This window comes from Prunus persica, chromosome G7 (genome assembly GCF_000346465.2).
Source record: "Prunus persica cultivar Lovell chromosome G7, Prunus_persica_NCBIv2, whole genome shotgun sequence".
Taxonomy (NCBI): Eukaryota; Viridiplantae; Streptophyta; class Magnoliopsida; order Rosales; family Rosaceae; genus Prunus; species Prunus persica.
In genome coordinates, this window is record NC_034015.1 from 4,065,720 (window position 1) to 4,082,199 (window position 16,480).

General features: G+C 37.8%; 3 protein-coding genes across 3 annotated transcripts; 2 read left to right on the forward strand and 1 right to left on the reverse strand.

Moving 5' to 3' along the window:
* Positions 5,332–6,747, forward strand: LOC18769695. Its single transcript, XM_020568874.1, has one exon. It carries the CDS (start codon positions 5,332–5,334, stop codon positions 6,745–6,747), a length of 1,416 nt encoding a protein of 471 aa, XP_020424463.1.
* LOC18769650 (chaperone protein dnaJ 72) lies at positions 10,151–14,440 on the forward strand. Its single transcript, XM_007202587.2, has 3 exons — positions 10,151–10,845; positions 11,281–11,350; positions 11,873–14,440. Exons 1-3 carry the CDS (start codon positions 10,439–10,441, stop codon positions 11,933–11,935), a joined length of 540 nt encoding a protein of 179 aa, XP_007202649.1. The 5' UTR covers positions 10,151–10,438; the 3' UTR covers positions 11,936–14,440.
* Positions 14,558–15,991, reverse strand: LOC18771219 (membrane steroid-binding protein 2). The gene is made up of 2 exons (XM_007202539.2): positions 15,500–15,991; positions 14,558–15,028 (listed from the first exon to the last, which is right to left on the reverse strand). The coding sequence occupies exons 1-2, from the start codon at positions 15,844–15,846 to the stop codon at positions 14,773–14,775; spliced, it is 603 nt and encodes a 200-aa protein (XP_007202601.1). The 5' UTR covers positions 15,847–15,991; the 3' UTR covers positions 14,558–14,772.

Here is a 16,480-nt window from a genome sequence, read left to right on the forward strand (position 1 = left end):
TTATACGGCGTCTTATACGAAAACCCTCGTCGTGTTATTTTATGAGTAAAAACGGCAGTTTTTATTGAAATCGTCGTCTTTACTTTCTACGTCGGTCGATTCATAACTTCTGCCGTTCTTTGTTGGCATTGATTTTACACTGCGGAAATCTGTTTCAAATAGACGTCGGTTGTTTAATTATGTACGTCGTTGTTTTTGAACAGCCATTTGAATCTCCATTTTTTAGTTGTCTAAGGTTGTATTACACGACGGTGTTTTTAGAACCGTCGTCTTTTTATAAACCACGACGGTTTTCACTTAGACCGTCGTTGTTTTCTGGTCGTCTTTTTCACTTTTTGTAGTAGTGCATAGGCAAGACTCTATGTGCTTGCATGAATGCTTGGGGAATTGAAAAGGTGTTTAGCATTTCGGTTAATAATGCTTTTGCAAATGATGGAGTGGTTGTGTATGTAGGAAATAGGCTTAAGGATTTCAATGATCTTTTGCTTGATGGGAAGTATCTACACTTGAGGTGTGCATGTCATATCCTTAACTTGATTGTGTGAAGGTTTCAAGTACAAGATAGTTTTCAATAGGATAGTGACTGAAAATCAAGCTTTTCAAGCTTACTTTGAGGAGATAGAGAAGGATGAGATGAAGAGAGTGGGTCCTTCGAGTAATGAAGATTGCGAGAAGTCAATCTTCTTTGTTCACTTTCTTAAGAAATTCTATTACCCAACCTTGAAACTAAGTGCAACCAAAATGGTACATCCAATTTAATTTTTCATGATTTGGTTAGTTTACAAGTTGAGATTGAACTCAAAATGAATGATCCAAGAGATCCGGTCTTGCAAAGATGGCTTGGTGAATGAAGAAGAAGTTTGACAAGTATTTAAAAGTGTGAACAAAATGACTTTATAGCATTAGTTTAAATACTTAACATAAGCTTCCAAAATCTCAAGGCCGATTCTAATAGGAAAGATGAGGTTGTGAGAGAAGTGAGAACATGCTTGTTTAACTTGTATCATGAGTATAGAGGGGTAGATGCCTTAGTGAGCCAACCAATGAATGAAGGCCAAGATGAAAATTTTGCAAATGAGGTTGAAGGCTATGATGATATTCAAATTAAAATGTTCCATCCACTTGTGCAACAAAGGAAGGAGGAAAAACTTGTGGAAACATCCAATGAAGTTGATAAATACTTCATCAATCCTTTTGAAAGCCCTTTTAGCAAAGGCTTTAAACTCTTGAATTGGTAGAAAGGCAATGAGGGTAGATATCCAATGATATCTTTGCTATCCCAAGCTCGACTGTTGCTAGTGAGAATGCTTTTAGCCTAGGCAAAAGGCTTGTGGATCCATGGTAGAGGCATTAGTGTGTACTAGTGATTGGCTCATGGCATATGAATTTTGCTTGTATAAGGAACCAATGGATGAAGAGCTTGCATTCTCTAAAGAACTTGAAGCGCTTGAAAAAATTAAGACATAGCTTCTTTTTTCTTTTTTTTTTGTAAACAAAAATTTCTGTTTGTAGCTTATTTGTTTCACATTAATGTTTTTTTACTTGTTATTAGATTTGGTTGGTACTCAAGCCTCTATAACAACATCACTACCTCCTTGATTTGCTTTCACATCGTTACCTCCTCTTTGAAGAAATATCATTTTGAGTTGTAAGAGAGACCATGGTTTGTAACTTAAATAAGTTTCCATTGCACTTCATTTCATATTTGGGTTGTAATTTTAATTAAGTTTTCATTGCACTTCATTTTCTATTTAGGTTGTAATTTTTAATTAAGTTTTACTTGTTATGTAGAATAATTTGATGATATGATGATGCAATACATGATGATAAACTATGGGGCTAACGACAAAAGACACCCTACTGGTTTAGGGTCATTCTCAAATTGGACCCCACAGTATCAATTTTATCAATTTACGCCCTGACGTTTTAAACATCGTCCAATTTCATCCTTCCATTACGTCGACCAGACGGTCAATCGTTAACTGCTGACGTGGCACCCGTGGGACCCACCCCACCAGCAATTTGACCATTCATCTCATGCCATCTGAAGGGCAGTTTTGGGTTTCTACAATAAAATAAAAAAAATCTGAACATCACGCCCAAAATTGGGCACGCTTTGCAAGAAGACGACTAAAGTAAAAGCCCCAAATCTCACTACTTCGAAATCGTAGAACTTGCTGTACGATGGGATATCTGCGCCTTAATGAGTTGGGATTTCAGGGTTCCAGGCGCTTCGCATCCATCGTACAGTAAGTTGGTTTAAATTTTTGCGATTTGGGATATCTATGTTGAATGGGTTAGATGACAGGACCCAACCTAAATTTCACTTTGAAATCCGAGCCGAACCCTGTGCGTGTCCGACACTTGGCGAGTGCCGGGCACAATGACTAAATTGCCCTTCTAGTTAAAATTCAAGTTTATTACTAGTTCAACTTCTACCGAAAATTCGGCAGAATCTCCCCTATAACTTAATCATTTCCCGGAATTTCGACCTGTCAACAAAGCATATATATAAATATCTCAACTGCCAGCATGCTTCCAATTTACATCCAAACAGTTCTGATAAACTAAACGGCCTCAGGCCATACAGAAAGTCCTAGGGCAAGTCATCAAAGCAACTAATTCAAGAAAATACAACAGAACAATTTGATTTCAAAGAGGGAAAGTGGAGCGGAGTGTGGAATCTGCCCGGTGGTGGCGCTCTGTTACACGTCTATTGCCTGGGGGCGCAAAACATTCAAAAATGTGAGTGGACAAAAATAAAGGTTTAGAAAATAGCATATGAATATACTAACCCCACTATAAAGTTATGCAAAACTGAATTATCCTCTTCATTATATTCTTACTGAAATCAATACATTCATATATTTATATACGTATATGCCAATCATACTCATGGTCAATAAAACTCTCTTAAAAGCATTGAAATAAATTTAAAACTACCACCTAGGTGTACCCCTTTATTTCCGTCAATTCCTTGTGTTACAATTTGTGACACGTCCTCGCAGGTCTCGGTAATACAAGGTCGACCCGAGCCGCAATCTCGCAGGATTCAAAAGACCTTAGGCAACCTGATCCGCATTCTCGCTCCCACGGTCCAGGCGTCCCCAAAACTCGTGGGGCAACTGTCAAGTGTGTTGAGTAAACCGAAGGCAACTATTATGTCCATGGACATTATCATAACCGAAGGCAACAATTTATTCCGTAGGCAACATTCATTCCGAAGGCAACATTTAATCTGAAGGCAACCGTGGATACATAAGGTGGTTTTTAAAACAAATATATATATTTCTGAAAAAGATTAGAATTTATAAAACTATCTCTTAATCATCCTTAAATCCTATTGCCATTCAATCTGATAATATCTCAATCTTTACTTTCCATATCCTTTAGCATATTCAACTAGGCAACATATAAATAAAAATATTTAACTTCAACAAATCATGCTAGGAAAGCCATAATCATAAAACTTATTCAAGATCAAATAAGGAAATTCAATTGCATAAAAATCATTTATAAAACAAAAGTCCACTCACTGCTAGTCCGAGCTAGCTGGACCTTTCGAATGTCCCTCCTGCGAGTCTGCCTGAGCCCGTATGCCTTTGCTCAACAATCAATTCCACCTTTAAAGCCCTCGAACAAAGCTTTCTGAGTTGTGGCAGCCGGACTTGGCTGGAATTGGCGTCGAGAGTTGCTGTTTCGAAACAGCCCGAAATGGCTCGGTTTTGGCTCTGTTTCGATCGATTTCTTGATTTAATCGCTTAGAATCATGGCTAGATATGGCTATGTATGGAAATAGGAGAGAGAGAGAGAGAGAGAGAGAGAGAGAGAGAGAGAGAGAGAGAGAGAGAGAGAGAGAGAAAGAGAGAGAGGAAAAGTTTGCAAGTTGTGGTACTTGATTTGGTGGTTGGACGGAGGAGAAAATTGAGTTTGAAAATGGCTGTTCGTGATATTCCCGAAGGAGAAGAAAAATCTGGGTTTCAGAAATCTAAACTTCAAAAAATTTACGATTATGCCACTGGACTTCTATAGACCATATCTTCTTCGTTGCAACTCCAATTTGAGCCCATTACGTGTCTATGGACTCATCTCGACGTGCTTTACGCAACAGTGTAACTGAAATCCCAAATTCCTTCTCGACGAAAAAGTCAACTTTTGACCCAATAAAATATTCCCGGGATAAAATAGTCTTTTCCCATAATAAATTAATAATTAAAAATTGAATTAGGATCGGGTTGTTACATTAGAGGTCGTAAGGGTTATTCTGGTTTGAATGTTGTGTTTTATAGGGTTTAGTGGAATAGTGGGAGAAGTATGAAAGATTTTGTCGAATATAGGTGGCCTTCTTGCAGATTTTGAATATAGGTGGTCCTTCAAGCTAAGCATGTGTTGGCAATGTCTGCCTTTAATACTTTAAGATTCTACTTTTAATAACGCAAAAGTGTTAGGTGGAAGGGTGTGAAAAGGGTTGTTTAATAAAAATTTGGACTTTTGTATAATGGTCCTAAACTGAAAATAATTGAAAAGTTAGTTATGGTTTTTGTGTAATGTTTGAATACTGTGTTTTATGTTTGAACTGAAAATAACCCATGTTTGGGACATGTAATATGTAGGTGATCCTGAATTATTTTCTATTCGAATGTACCATGGTGGTCAAATTTGTGGTAACTGTTATGCTTCTGGCAGGGTAGCTTGGTTTGATTATTGTGACAAGGATAGAATGTCAATAACTGAGATAGACAATATGGTGAGGAAGTTAGGCTATGATGGGGTGATTAGTTACTGGTATAGTATCCCTATCTATAGCAATGGTGGCCTAACAAAGCTTAATGATGATCAAGATGTCATAGACATGCTTGTATTTGTACCAGAGACAAGGCTAATAGACATCTTCCTACATCATGGGGTTGATAATATTGCGCATTGGTTTTATAGTCAATCAGGATCAAATATGTTTGTTGATGTAGAAGCTGATATTGTGCCTAACAGAGGAGTTGTGATTGAGGAGCATGATGACAATTATGGGGCTATTGTTCCTGTTGGTAGGAAATGCAAACAATGGAGGCAACAAAAAAAAACAAGTGTGATGATAGAAGAGCTCAATGAAGACCCAAATGGGGAACAAAGTGGTGGGGGCATAAGCCAAGGGAATCTTGTGCAGGACAGGGTGTTTCTGAAAAAGTCAAAGAAAAGGCAGTAGAGAGGGAATCTTCTACTGTGCAAAAAGACAAATAAAGAGTTGTTGAGAAGGAATCTCCTGCCACTGTAGACAAAAGGAAAAGTAAAGTCAGTTCTTTTTTTGGGAAAAGAAGGGTAAGAGCTTTTGGTAAAATGAGGTGTAAAAATCTAAAAAAGACACGTGATAAAGAAGACCAAAGGTCCAATACAGTGACTGAGGGACTAGTTCAGAAAGAGGTTGTTGAAGGAAGTGTAGAAAAGAGCAACTTATCAAGATGTCATCCAATGAAGACAAGAAAAGCAAGAACAAGGACCACAGTCTGTCAGGATGAGGAGGAGTCAGCAGACAGTCTTGACTCTGATTTTGTAGACCTTAACTTCAGTTGTGATGATAATGATGATGATGTCGATTTTGATGAATGGGTGGACAAACAAACTGAGTGGGTTGGAGATGGGGCAAAAGGAAAAGAGCCAGAGTCAACAAATGCTGGGGTTGAATCTTGGGATTGGGGTCCAGATGTTGAACTGGATGCAGAGGAGTATGATTCTGATAATGTACAACCTAAATATGACTCTGATGATGACACTCTAATGACGGATAGATGGCCAGAATTCAATCCGGCAACTGACATGGCAGATCCAGAGTTTGAGGTTGGGATGAAGTTTAGCAATTGTAAAGTTTTTAGAGCGGCTGTGAGAGAACAATTTATAAAGTGGAATATGGATGTTGTATTTGTGAGAAGTAAGGCTTTAAAGCTAAAGGCAGTTTGTCCAGATCCAGATTGCCCATGGGAGATATATGCTTCCAAAATGCAGCATGAGAATACCCTACAGGTTAAGAAATATGAGGGTGAATACACTTGTGGTATTGTTTGGGAAAACCCCACTGTGAAGTCTAGTTGGCTGAGTGCCAAATATATGGAAACATTGAAGAGCAATCCAAGTTGGCCAATTAGCTCATTCATGGAGATTGTGGAGAATGATTATAACACTAGAGTTTCTAGGCAACAAGTTTATAGGGCAAAAGATAGGGCATTGAGGCAGATTGAGGGAATATACACAGAGCAATACTCAAGAATTTGGGATTATTGTGAAGAGTTAAGGAAGACCAATCCAGGAACAATAACCAAAGTTCAATGTAATTTCAATGAACAATTGGGTCATCCAGTGTTTCAAAGGTTATATGTGTGCCTAGGTGCATGTAAAGCAGGGTTCATTGCTGGATACAGACCCATTATTAGATTGGATGGCTGCTTCTTGAAGGGTGTATATGTAGGGCAATTTTTAGCAGCAGTTCGTATATATGCTAATAATGAAACATGGGTGATTGTGTATGCAGTGGTTAAGTCTGAGTGCAAGGAGTCATGGGTTTGGTTTCTAGAATTGCTGGTAAATGATGTAGAGATTGTTAACCAGTTTGGATACACTTTCATATCAGACAAGCAAAAAAGATTATTACCAGCTTTTGAGCAAGTTGTTCCTAATAGTGAACATAGGTTTTGTGCAAGACATCTGTTCACCAACTTCAAATTACAATTCAAAGGGAAAGTTTTGTCTGACAAATTCTAGGGTGCTGCAAAAGCAACAACTGTTCCACAATTTGCAAGATAGATGGAAGAGCTGAGAAACCTTGATATGGATGCTTATGCTTGGCTGACTGAACCAGGAAAACCTTCTAGGCATTGGTCTCGATCACACTTCAGCACTCATGTGAAGTGTGATATGCTTTTAAACAATATGTGTGAGTCCTTCAACTCATTCATATTGGCATGCAGAGATAAGCCAATACTGACCATGCTTGAGATAGTTAGGTGTAAGTTGATAAGGAGGATACAAGGCAGAAGGGACAAAATGAAGAATTGGACAAAGGAAATTTGCCCCAAGATTTTTAAGAAGGTAGGGATTAATAAAGCAAAAGTAGGTGGTTGTGTGACTGTGGTCAGGTGGAGGAAAATTTCAAGTTGGCAGTGGTGGGATTTCACAGTATATTGTGGACTTGGATTTGAGGAACTGTTCTTGCAGAGAATGGGATTTGACTGGTTGGCCTTGTGTTCATGGAGTGGCAGCTATAAATTACAATGGGGGCCTAAACGTAATTGATTATGTGAATGCATGTTATCACACTCAGACATATTTCAAGGCATATGAAAACCTCATACTACCTATGAATGGGATGGAGTTGTGGGATATAACTAATATACCACCATGTGTGCCTCCTTCATACTCCAAACAACCTGGAAGGCCAAGAAAGGCTAGAAGGAAGGAAGCAGGTGAATGCCGCAACAAGGCCAATGTTGTTACAAAAGTTCAAGACTCACTGAGGTGTGGCCAATGTGGAAGAAAGAGCCACAATAAAAGGACTTGTCATAGGAATATCCCCCCAAAAACAAAAATCAAAAAGAGGAAGGCTAAGGTAAACATCTAAGGATGAACATTTGTTAATGTTATAAATGTTAATGTTTTTGGAATATGATGCAACTAACTGGTTTGATTTGTTGTCTCATCCCAGCAAACTACTCAAACAAGTGAAGCTGGTCCCAGTACAAAAACAAGGCGAGCTAAGCCTGCAAGATCTGTGCAGAAAGGAAAATGGAAGAGAAAGGCCACCAATGCAGCTGGAAGTTCAAATGCACCATCAATTGATTCAGCTGCTCCATCCTCAACACCTGCAACTTGATCTGCCTCTCTTGCAACTGGATCTGCCCCCCCTACATCAACTGAAACTTCAACTGGCAATTCTTATTTATTGAGGAAACGACCTATGGTTGTGGGAGCATCAGACTTGAGCAAGGAATGATGATGGTCTATGTTGTATTAGCTGGTTTGGTTATTTTGAGAATGAGACAGTTTTACCTTTATTAGCTGGTTGGATTAGGTTATTATGTTATTTTGGAAGACAAGTTGCCTTGTGTTAGGAAGATAGCTTGTGATCAAATATGTAAGATAGGTTCTGTTTTTTTCGAAAATAGGTACTGTGTTTTTGGAAAACATGTACTCTTGTTTTGGAAAACAGGTTCTGTTTTTTTTTTTTTTGGAATACAGGTTCTGTTATTTTGGAAGGTTGTAAATGCTGTTCTATGGCCTATTTTGTTGTAATGCTGCAAGTGAAAATCAATTTGCTCATGTGTTGTGCACACAAGTTGTTGGAATGAATAGGCTATTGCATTACCAAAATTTCACACTGTATGCAGATTACATAGCCATTCCCATTACATAACCAAAATGCAAAATGTTCATTCCCATTACATAACCAAAACTACACTGCTTTCCATACCAAAGGCACAGTGCAGACCTAACTAAAAGCACAGTGCATCCCTAAAACACCCATTTTCATGCCAATTCCAGAGTCTTCAGCTTCAGTCCATCTGATCCACCATTCCGTCCAAAGAAGGACATTGCAACAAGCATCCACGACACCACCATTGCTGCCTAAAGAACCTTCTCTCTGCGTCTAGCCTTTGCTAGTGAATTCTCCAACTTATCCCGCGATTTTAGCAACCTCGGAATCACAACTTTATACCTTTCACACATTTCCACATCATACCAAACCCAGAAATCACAACATCCTCTACCTTGCACAAAACCCACTCAGCAAATTAACATTTGCACCTGCAACAATTCAAATTCTAATATTTTGCACCAAATCCAGCTTTTTACCTTTGCAATCGCCTCCTAGGATTCGAAATTGTCCACGAAGTTCGGATTCTTGCATTCTTACCACACCAACACACCATCGCCTGATGCTCCATTTCTCCTTCATTTTCTGGGTTAAGGATCCAATACAATTGGGCGGCTCTCTTCTTCAAAATCGTATATTTGAGCTCTCAGCTATGGAAATTTAGGATTTACATTAGGGTTTAGGACAACTTTGGGGCTTTCTCTTCGATCTCTGGCTGAGGTTGAGGACGAACGACGGTTTGGGGCTTTTACTTCAGTCGTGTTCTTGCAAAGCGTGCCCAATTTTGGGCACGATGTTCAGTTTTTTTAATTTTTTTAAATTTTAATTGTAGAAACCCAAAACTGCCTTTCAGATGGCATGAGATGAATGGTCAAATCGCTAGTAGGGTGGGTCCCACGGGTGCCACGTCAGCAGTTAACGATTGACCGTCTGGTCAATTTATCGGAAGGATGAAATTGGACGATGTTCAAAACGTCAGGGCGTAAATTGATAAAATTGATACTGTGGGGTCCAATTCGAGAATGACCTAAACCAGCAGGGTGTCTTTTGTCGTTAGCCCTAAATTATGTTATGAATGAAAAAGTGCCTTAAATTATATTCAAAAGTTTTGAAACAAAACTGGGTTGTAAGTTAAGTGGCCTAAAAACGGCTTTAAGTTAAGTGGCCCAAAAAATGCCCTAAAAACTGTCGAGTTTATCTTTGATGAAGGCTTCTAAAAATTTTGCTTAAAAGCTGTTTGGGCTTAAAAATTGGGAAAATGGAGCAAAAAATTGGACTTCACAGTAAGCCCACCATTGAATTGGATCGTTCGATACTGCGATTCAATCGTAACTTGCAGCACTGGTCACAGTCACCTTTTAGGCCTTTTCAATGGATGTCGGGCAATAACTGGTTCCCATAGCACACCGAAAACGTCACTAACCAAAAGGAGATAAAGCTTGAAAAAACCAAATCATAACAATATAAATAAAACTCTCACAAAAAAGAGGTGGAAAGCTCTTACAAAAGAGAGGTAAAAAACTCTCACAAAATGAGAGGTGAAAACTACACAGAAAACTCAGTCTCTGCGGCTTATTTCAAACATGAAGAAACCGCAAAAAAAGGATGGTGATAAAGATCAGATTTAACACCGAAATGCAAGTAGAGATCTGACGCCGAGACAAGTAGATCCTTGTTCCTTAAAATTCAAATCAAATTATATGTTACTATGTTGTCAAAGGTATCCCTCAAAACTAAATAACATTATGTACACGGGCCAATGGTCAATGGTATCAAACTAAAAGTCGTCAAAGGAAAAACAATAGGGGCTAAATTGAAAATTTGGGCAAAATTAGGAGATGAGTGAAATTTGTTTGCCCCATTTTTCCTGAAAATGAATTGCAAGCAAACTGCAAAAGCATGGCAAAAAGGAAGCGGCTATGGCGCTGCCACGAGGTTGAATTTACCATATATTTCCTAAACGAATTGAATTGATAAGCCCCTCTGAACTCACTCCTTCACTCCAATTCCATGGCCATGCCGACAGAAAATTAAACAATCACAAACAAAACATCGATTGAAAATCATCAAATTCCAAAACCAATGGACCACTACAAGGTTCTGGGGTTGCCAAGGAGCGCGAGCAAAGAAGAAATCAAGGAAGCGTTCAGGAAACTGGCGGTGAAGCTGCACCCAGACAAGCACTCCCACTCCCCCAAGGCCGTGAGGGAGAGCACCACCCTCAGATTCAAGCAGGTCTCCGAGGCCTACCAGGTCCTCATCGACGATCGCAAGCGCGCCGACTATAATTTCCGGAGCTCTCGCTCCCACAATTACAATGCAAATACTAGTAATTACGGCCATGGTTATGGTTATGGTTATAGTGCTACCAATTATGGAGGCAAGTACAGAAGAGCCTCCTCTGGAGGCTCTGGAGCTTCCTCTGCGTTTGAGAATGTGCTTCGCTACGTCACGACGCGAGCGTTTCTTCTGAATCTCTCCGTTGCAGGGTATTGTTGTGTATTTTAATTTTTATGAGTGAATTGATGGTTGCAATTGAGAAATGTATGAATATACATGGTTGGTTTTTGTTCATTTTGATTTCTTTGACTGGTAAACTTGTTGCAAAGATATCTCATTTGTTCAGTTGTTATGGAATTTAGATTGTAATTTGTGTCAATTTGTGATCATGGGTTTTAGATGTTGACTCACTGCTATTTGGCCTGGTATTTTCTTTTCTAGCTTTTTTTTTCCAAGATATTTTTTTTTTAGTTAGTTTCAATTTTGTGCTAATTGCAATGATGAATGCTATAAGAAAAACATACCTATTAGCTAATGATGCAAACATGTCAGCACTTTTAACGATACCCAAATCTTCTTATATGTAAGATTTTTGGTACGTTTTCTCTCTGGAAATTTTTCATTGGTAGATGAATTTTATGCAGGGCTTTCTTAGGAGGCGTGGTCGTTGTTAATAGGGGCTGGGATGCTCTATGGAAGATGCATAATTCCGAGGTATGTTGCTCTATTTTTTTTTTCCCTCTCACCCTGGAATTCCTCTCTCCAGGGTTTTGTTTTTTAAATCCATGCTTTCACTACTTTGTGGTCATACAATCTTCTGGGCGGGGACATGTGGTGTGTAATATGATTTATAGAAACCGAACCTAAGACCAATCTTGATCCTAATTTCAACCATTGTTCGCTGATTCATTTGGCTTACCTGAATGAACAAAAGAAGGGACCCTTCACGGTGCAAGCTATATAAATCCTTCCTAGAAACCATAGCGAGTTTGATAACTGTCATATGGCGTGCTTTTTGCGCACTTTTGATTATTAATATGAAATGCAAATTCAAAAAGTAAATCTAGAGGCATGCACAATCTCAATGCCTACTGGAGGTTTTTTTTTTTCGTTACTGAACTTTAAATACTTATTGGGGAATGTTTTACTTGGTGATTTTGAAATCATACCAGGGATATAATGCAGAATGAATGTTCTCCAAGATTGTTTCACTGACAAGCTTTCATTTTCATTCAGAAATCATTTGAAGAAACAATGAGATCCCTTGAAAGATCCAAAGTACGTAAAGAGAAGCCGTAGGAGGTGGCCATTAAACCTAGTTTGCCTTCTTCTTATTGTACTTAGAAGTCCTCTTGGTCAATCACCACATTTGTCTGCAGATAAAAGCAAAAAGTTCTCATTAGTTTATGAGGACAGAGTATGTCGCTTTATAAGTATTTGTATAATCTATCTGTGCTTGATTCGTTATTGTTTTTTTCTTCTGAAACAATAATATATTTGTTCATGTACATAAAAAATAGTTACAATAAATGGAACATTTTAAGTATCATGTATTCAGGTTATGTATTATAGATATTTTCCTGATGTATACACACACATTCACACAACCACAGTAATCATTCCATTACATTTTATTGTAAGTATATTAAAATTGCTATATTTATGTATGAAATAGAGTCCTTTTTTGTCCAGTTAAAAGCCAAGAGCTCTTACTAGTTTTTGAAGATGGAGTATGTTGCTTTTAAAGTATTTGTATAATCTGTCTATACTTAACTCAATATTTCTTTCTCGGTGTTTATTTTTTTCTCTTTCTGAAGAATAATGCACTTTGTTCATGTGGACATATATTACAATGATTGGAATTCTTCAATTGTAATGTTATTCAAGTTATGTGTCATAAAAATTTCTTGATGCATCAATAAACTCACACATCCACACAAGTACATTAACATGTCCCTTGCATGTAAGTGATAAGCAGAGTTATTTTGGTAAAATAACTTAAAATGTTAAAGTATTATACATAAAACAAAAGAAAAATAAATCAAGTTGTATAAATACTTTTAGTTGGAGTTTTGAATATTGAGTTTTTATTGAGAAGGTGTTCAATGTAAATTTATTTTTATTAAATGTTATTCTCAACCCTTCTTTCTATTTTGGCACAAAAGGAAAGCTTTGTTCTCTTACTTTTCATTTTTTAACAGACAAGGATCTGCATCTTTCTTAATCTCTCTTCTTTTCCTTAAAGCCTCTCTATGTTACATTCTGATTTTCTTTTTTCTTTTTTTGCCTGTTATGATGGTTTCTGATTATTTGGATTTTGGTTTGTTCCTGAAGAAGAAGGAAACAGATCGAGGAGGCCTATTTCTCAAGATAATCTGAGATGGATTCTCTTAGATCCAGGAAAACCTAGTTTTTTTTTTAAAAACAAATTTGTAATATAACCAGGAATCCACCAATCCGCATTGCGGACTCAGCTTTGAAACTGGGCCCCCCGCCAAGCCCTCCAATCTTTTGGGAGGCAGGAAACACTAGAAAATTGCTAGATAGGTAGCTTTGGGTGCTTTTGAACCTCAGACCACATGGGAGCAAACCGTAAGCCTGACTGTTCCAACTGACCCACGTTGGTGGTTTTCTTGTGATTATCAGAGTTGGTTTATTTTTTCCTAGTTTCTTTCTGATTAACCCTTTTGCTTTACTCTCTTGAATTTGTGGATAAAGGTTGGGTTGTAGTCGTTTTCATATGCTTATGTAGTGATGTGTATATTTAAGGGTACTGGACAAGAAAAAAGGGTTAGTGTGGAGGATAGGATTTCGGTATTTGCCGGTTGATTATCTGCTAGAAGAAGGATTTGGTGGGCTCTTGCTAAGAATTTAAATTTAGCTGTGAAGTGAAGCCTTCAATTTTTTTATTTGTTTTTAATCATTGGGAGGTTAAATCGATTCTGATGATTCCATTTCTTGCTGCTGCTCATGTTTTATTTTATTGTGGTGGCATAATCTGTTTATAATGTTATTACATTTGTTTGAGGATTGGTGTACCAGTGATATAGCAAAAGAAGGGATATTGAAAGATGTTTGAGGTGGATGAAAATTTGAGCTTATTGATCAAATGTTAAAGAGAAAAGAAAATGGATAGAACACATGCTCAAGCCAGTAACAGGCCCTGGGAATTTTTCATCAGATTCCGCTGAGGTGGTGCCTTGAAAATATGTTTCCTTCAGCAAAGGAAGTTTCAACAATACTGGTATTGAAGTCAGTCTGTTCACCATGTAATCAGAAGAAGATAATTCTGAAGGAGCTTATTTGTTGATGCCCTAGAGTATGGAAACTGTTCCTATTTCTAGTGATGCTCTGGTTCTGGAAAAGTGAGGAAAATGAAATCTGATGGAATGTTTAGTGGCTTCAGTTGCTAACATGAGAGGTTAGGTCTGTAATAAGCTTGCCGGATGTCGTGGAGATTGGAAATGCGGTGACGGTCGGATTGTTGGAAAGGATATTGTGTTGGCAAAATCAACTTTTGGGCAAGTGCCTTCTGATGAACTCAATAAGGAGGCAGTAAGCTGAGGTTGGAGTTATCTAGTAAGTCTGAATTAATAGCCTCTAGTTTTGTTTTTTTTGGTCAGATGGGGGAAATGAATGTCTGCATAGCAGGTAGCTGAAGTGTTGTGAGCTGGGCTATATTCCCCTTTGAGCTTTTGTATCAGGAATATTTCAAGTAAAATTCTTATTGGCAATGTTGTGATTAATGGAATGAGCCAAACGTTGAGCTACCAAACCAGTAATTTTTTGGCTTTATGATGGCAATTGGGGTTCCCAGGTTGATTCTAGAAATTAGTAGACTTCATTTGATTGTAGAGTTTTGGTGGGTCTGGATCTCAGATGTTACAAAAAATTACATTAAGTTAAAATAAATAAAAAAGATGGGATGGAAGGGCTGACCACTGTGAAGGGAGTGGAGTCTTTATTTTATATCGATGTTGCAATTTAACATATCGGTTAAAGATGCTCTAATTACCTACCATATTTACATGAACAATAATAGCAACAAACAACCGCAAAGTTAAGATTCAGAAGAAATAACAGTTGATAGATTTAGATACCAACAGATTAGCCTCTCCTCTCATCTCCTCCCCTCTCTATTGTTCTTGCCCAATTCCTTGCTGTTGAGCTTCAGTTTGCTCAGTCTTTGTTGGCTCTGCTACAAGCTTCCCAACATTGGGATATTTTTCAATGAATTTATCTTCCCAGTCCTGTAAAATCTCAAGTTCATCGGGACCAAGACCTTCAATGTTGCCATTTATGTCTTGGGGTTTGAAGGACAGAAGAGCTAAAGCTCTGCTAGCATCTCTTCCAGCAAACATTGCGTACGGTCCCCCAGGACCATAAAAATTCCTGCATGTTGTAAGGGCCACAAAACTCACTCAGTCCAATAAATTCAAAAATAAACCACAAAACCTAACTTGAAAAATAAAATTAGCAACATGGGTGGCGTGAATTATGCCAGTTCGGCAGTAAACATTGCAATTTCTATCCAATATCCACGACACATTACAATTTCTATCCAAAATTCCGTTCAAAATACTCCATCAGCGACACGTATTTACTCCATTAGGCGAAAATGATGACTTGTTCTTAAATTGCAATAAAATCAAACTACATGGGATCTAATTACTCCAATCACTAAATTAGGCGAAAATTGTCCTTAAATTGCAATAAAATCAAACTACATGGGTCTAATTACTCCAATCACTAAATTAGACGGAAATTATGACTTGTTCTTAAATTGCAGGAAAATCAAACTACATGCGTCTAATTGCCACAATTGAAATGACATAGACAAAAGTGGAAAATCCGGCAAACTACCTGGAGGAAGAGACGTCATAGATCTGAGCTCTGATGGCCATGAGCAGAGGCTTATTGGGATCAGAACCATCAAAGCCTCTCAATTGTTGCTCCGTCATGTCTCCCATTTGCGTCGGAGTTGTGGTGGTGGTTTGGTTGAGGTTCAAGTACTTGTTAACCAAATTGGAATCGGTGCCGATGCTCGCCGCCATGGGAGGCTTGTTGTAGTCTTCGGGCCCCACAAACATTGCGCTGACAATTCTGTAAACCACAACCATCATCCCTGCGATTGTGAAGAAGGCTGCCGGTGAAAGTCCCGTGTACAACGTTATCTCCTCCATCACTGCCCCGTATATTCCTCCCCCCATTTCTTCTCTCTTTTTCGTCTTCTTCTTCTAATTTCTCTGTTTTTATGTATATAGATTCGATTCTTCTACTTCACCTACCAAGTCAAAGTTCACCTACCTCTTTCCTTTTTTTTTTTTTTGGGTTTCTTCAATATATATGTTGTTTCTTTGCATATTTAACCCAGTCAGTCCATCAATATACTTCATACTATTGTAAAGAAAGGTGGTGGACTTCATATAAAATTGGGAGATTTTGAAAAAGATTAGAGGAGAGAGAAATTTTTTTTAAAAAGCTAAAATAAATAAAATTGTTCTTATTTATTTTTGAATTTTTTAAAGAATCATTTATATTTGTATGTCTTTGTTTTGAAAGTTGAGAGATTTTTCTGTATTTTTTTGAAAAAACTCTGACTTTTTTTAAAAATGAAAGCTTTTTTATGGCTAAAACATAAATTTACTTTTATAAAAAAAAGAACTAATATTCAAAAAGCTTAACGATGATGTTGGATTATTCGAAAATTTAATGATGATGTTAGAAGCCAATCCAATTCTCATTGCTTAACAAAACACACCATTAAAAAAGAGAGGAAAGAAAATAAGAAAAGAAAGAAAGAGTGAGGGGAAAGAAGGGGGAGTGAAATCTTGGAAAGTATAA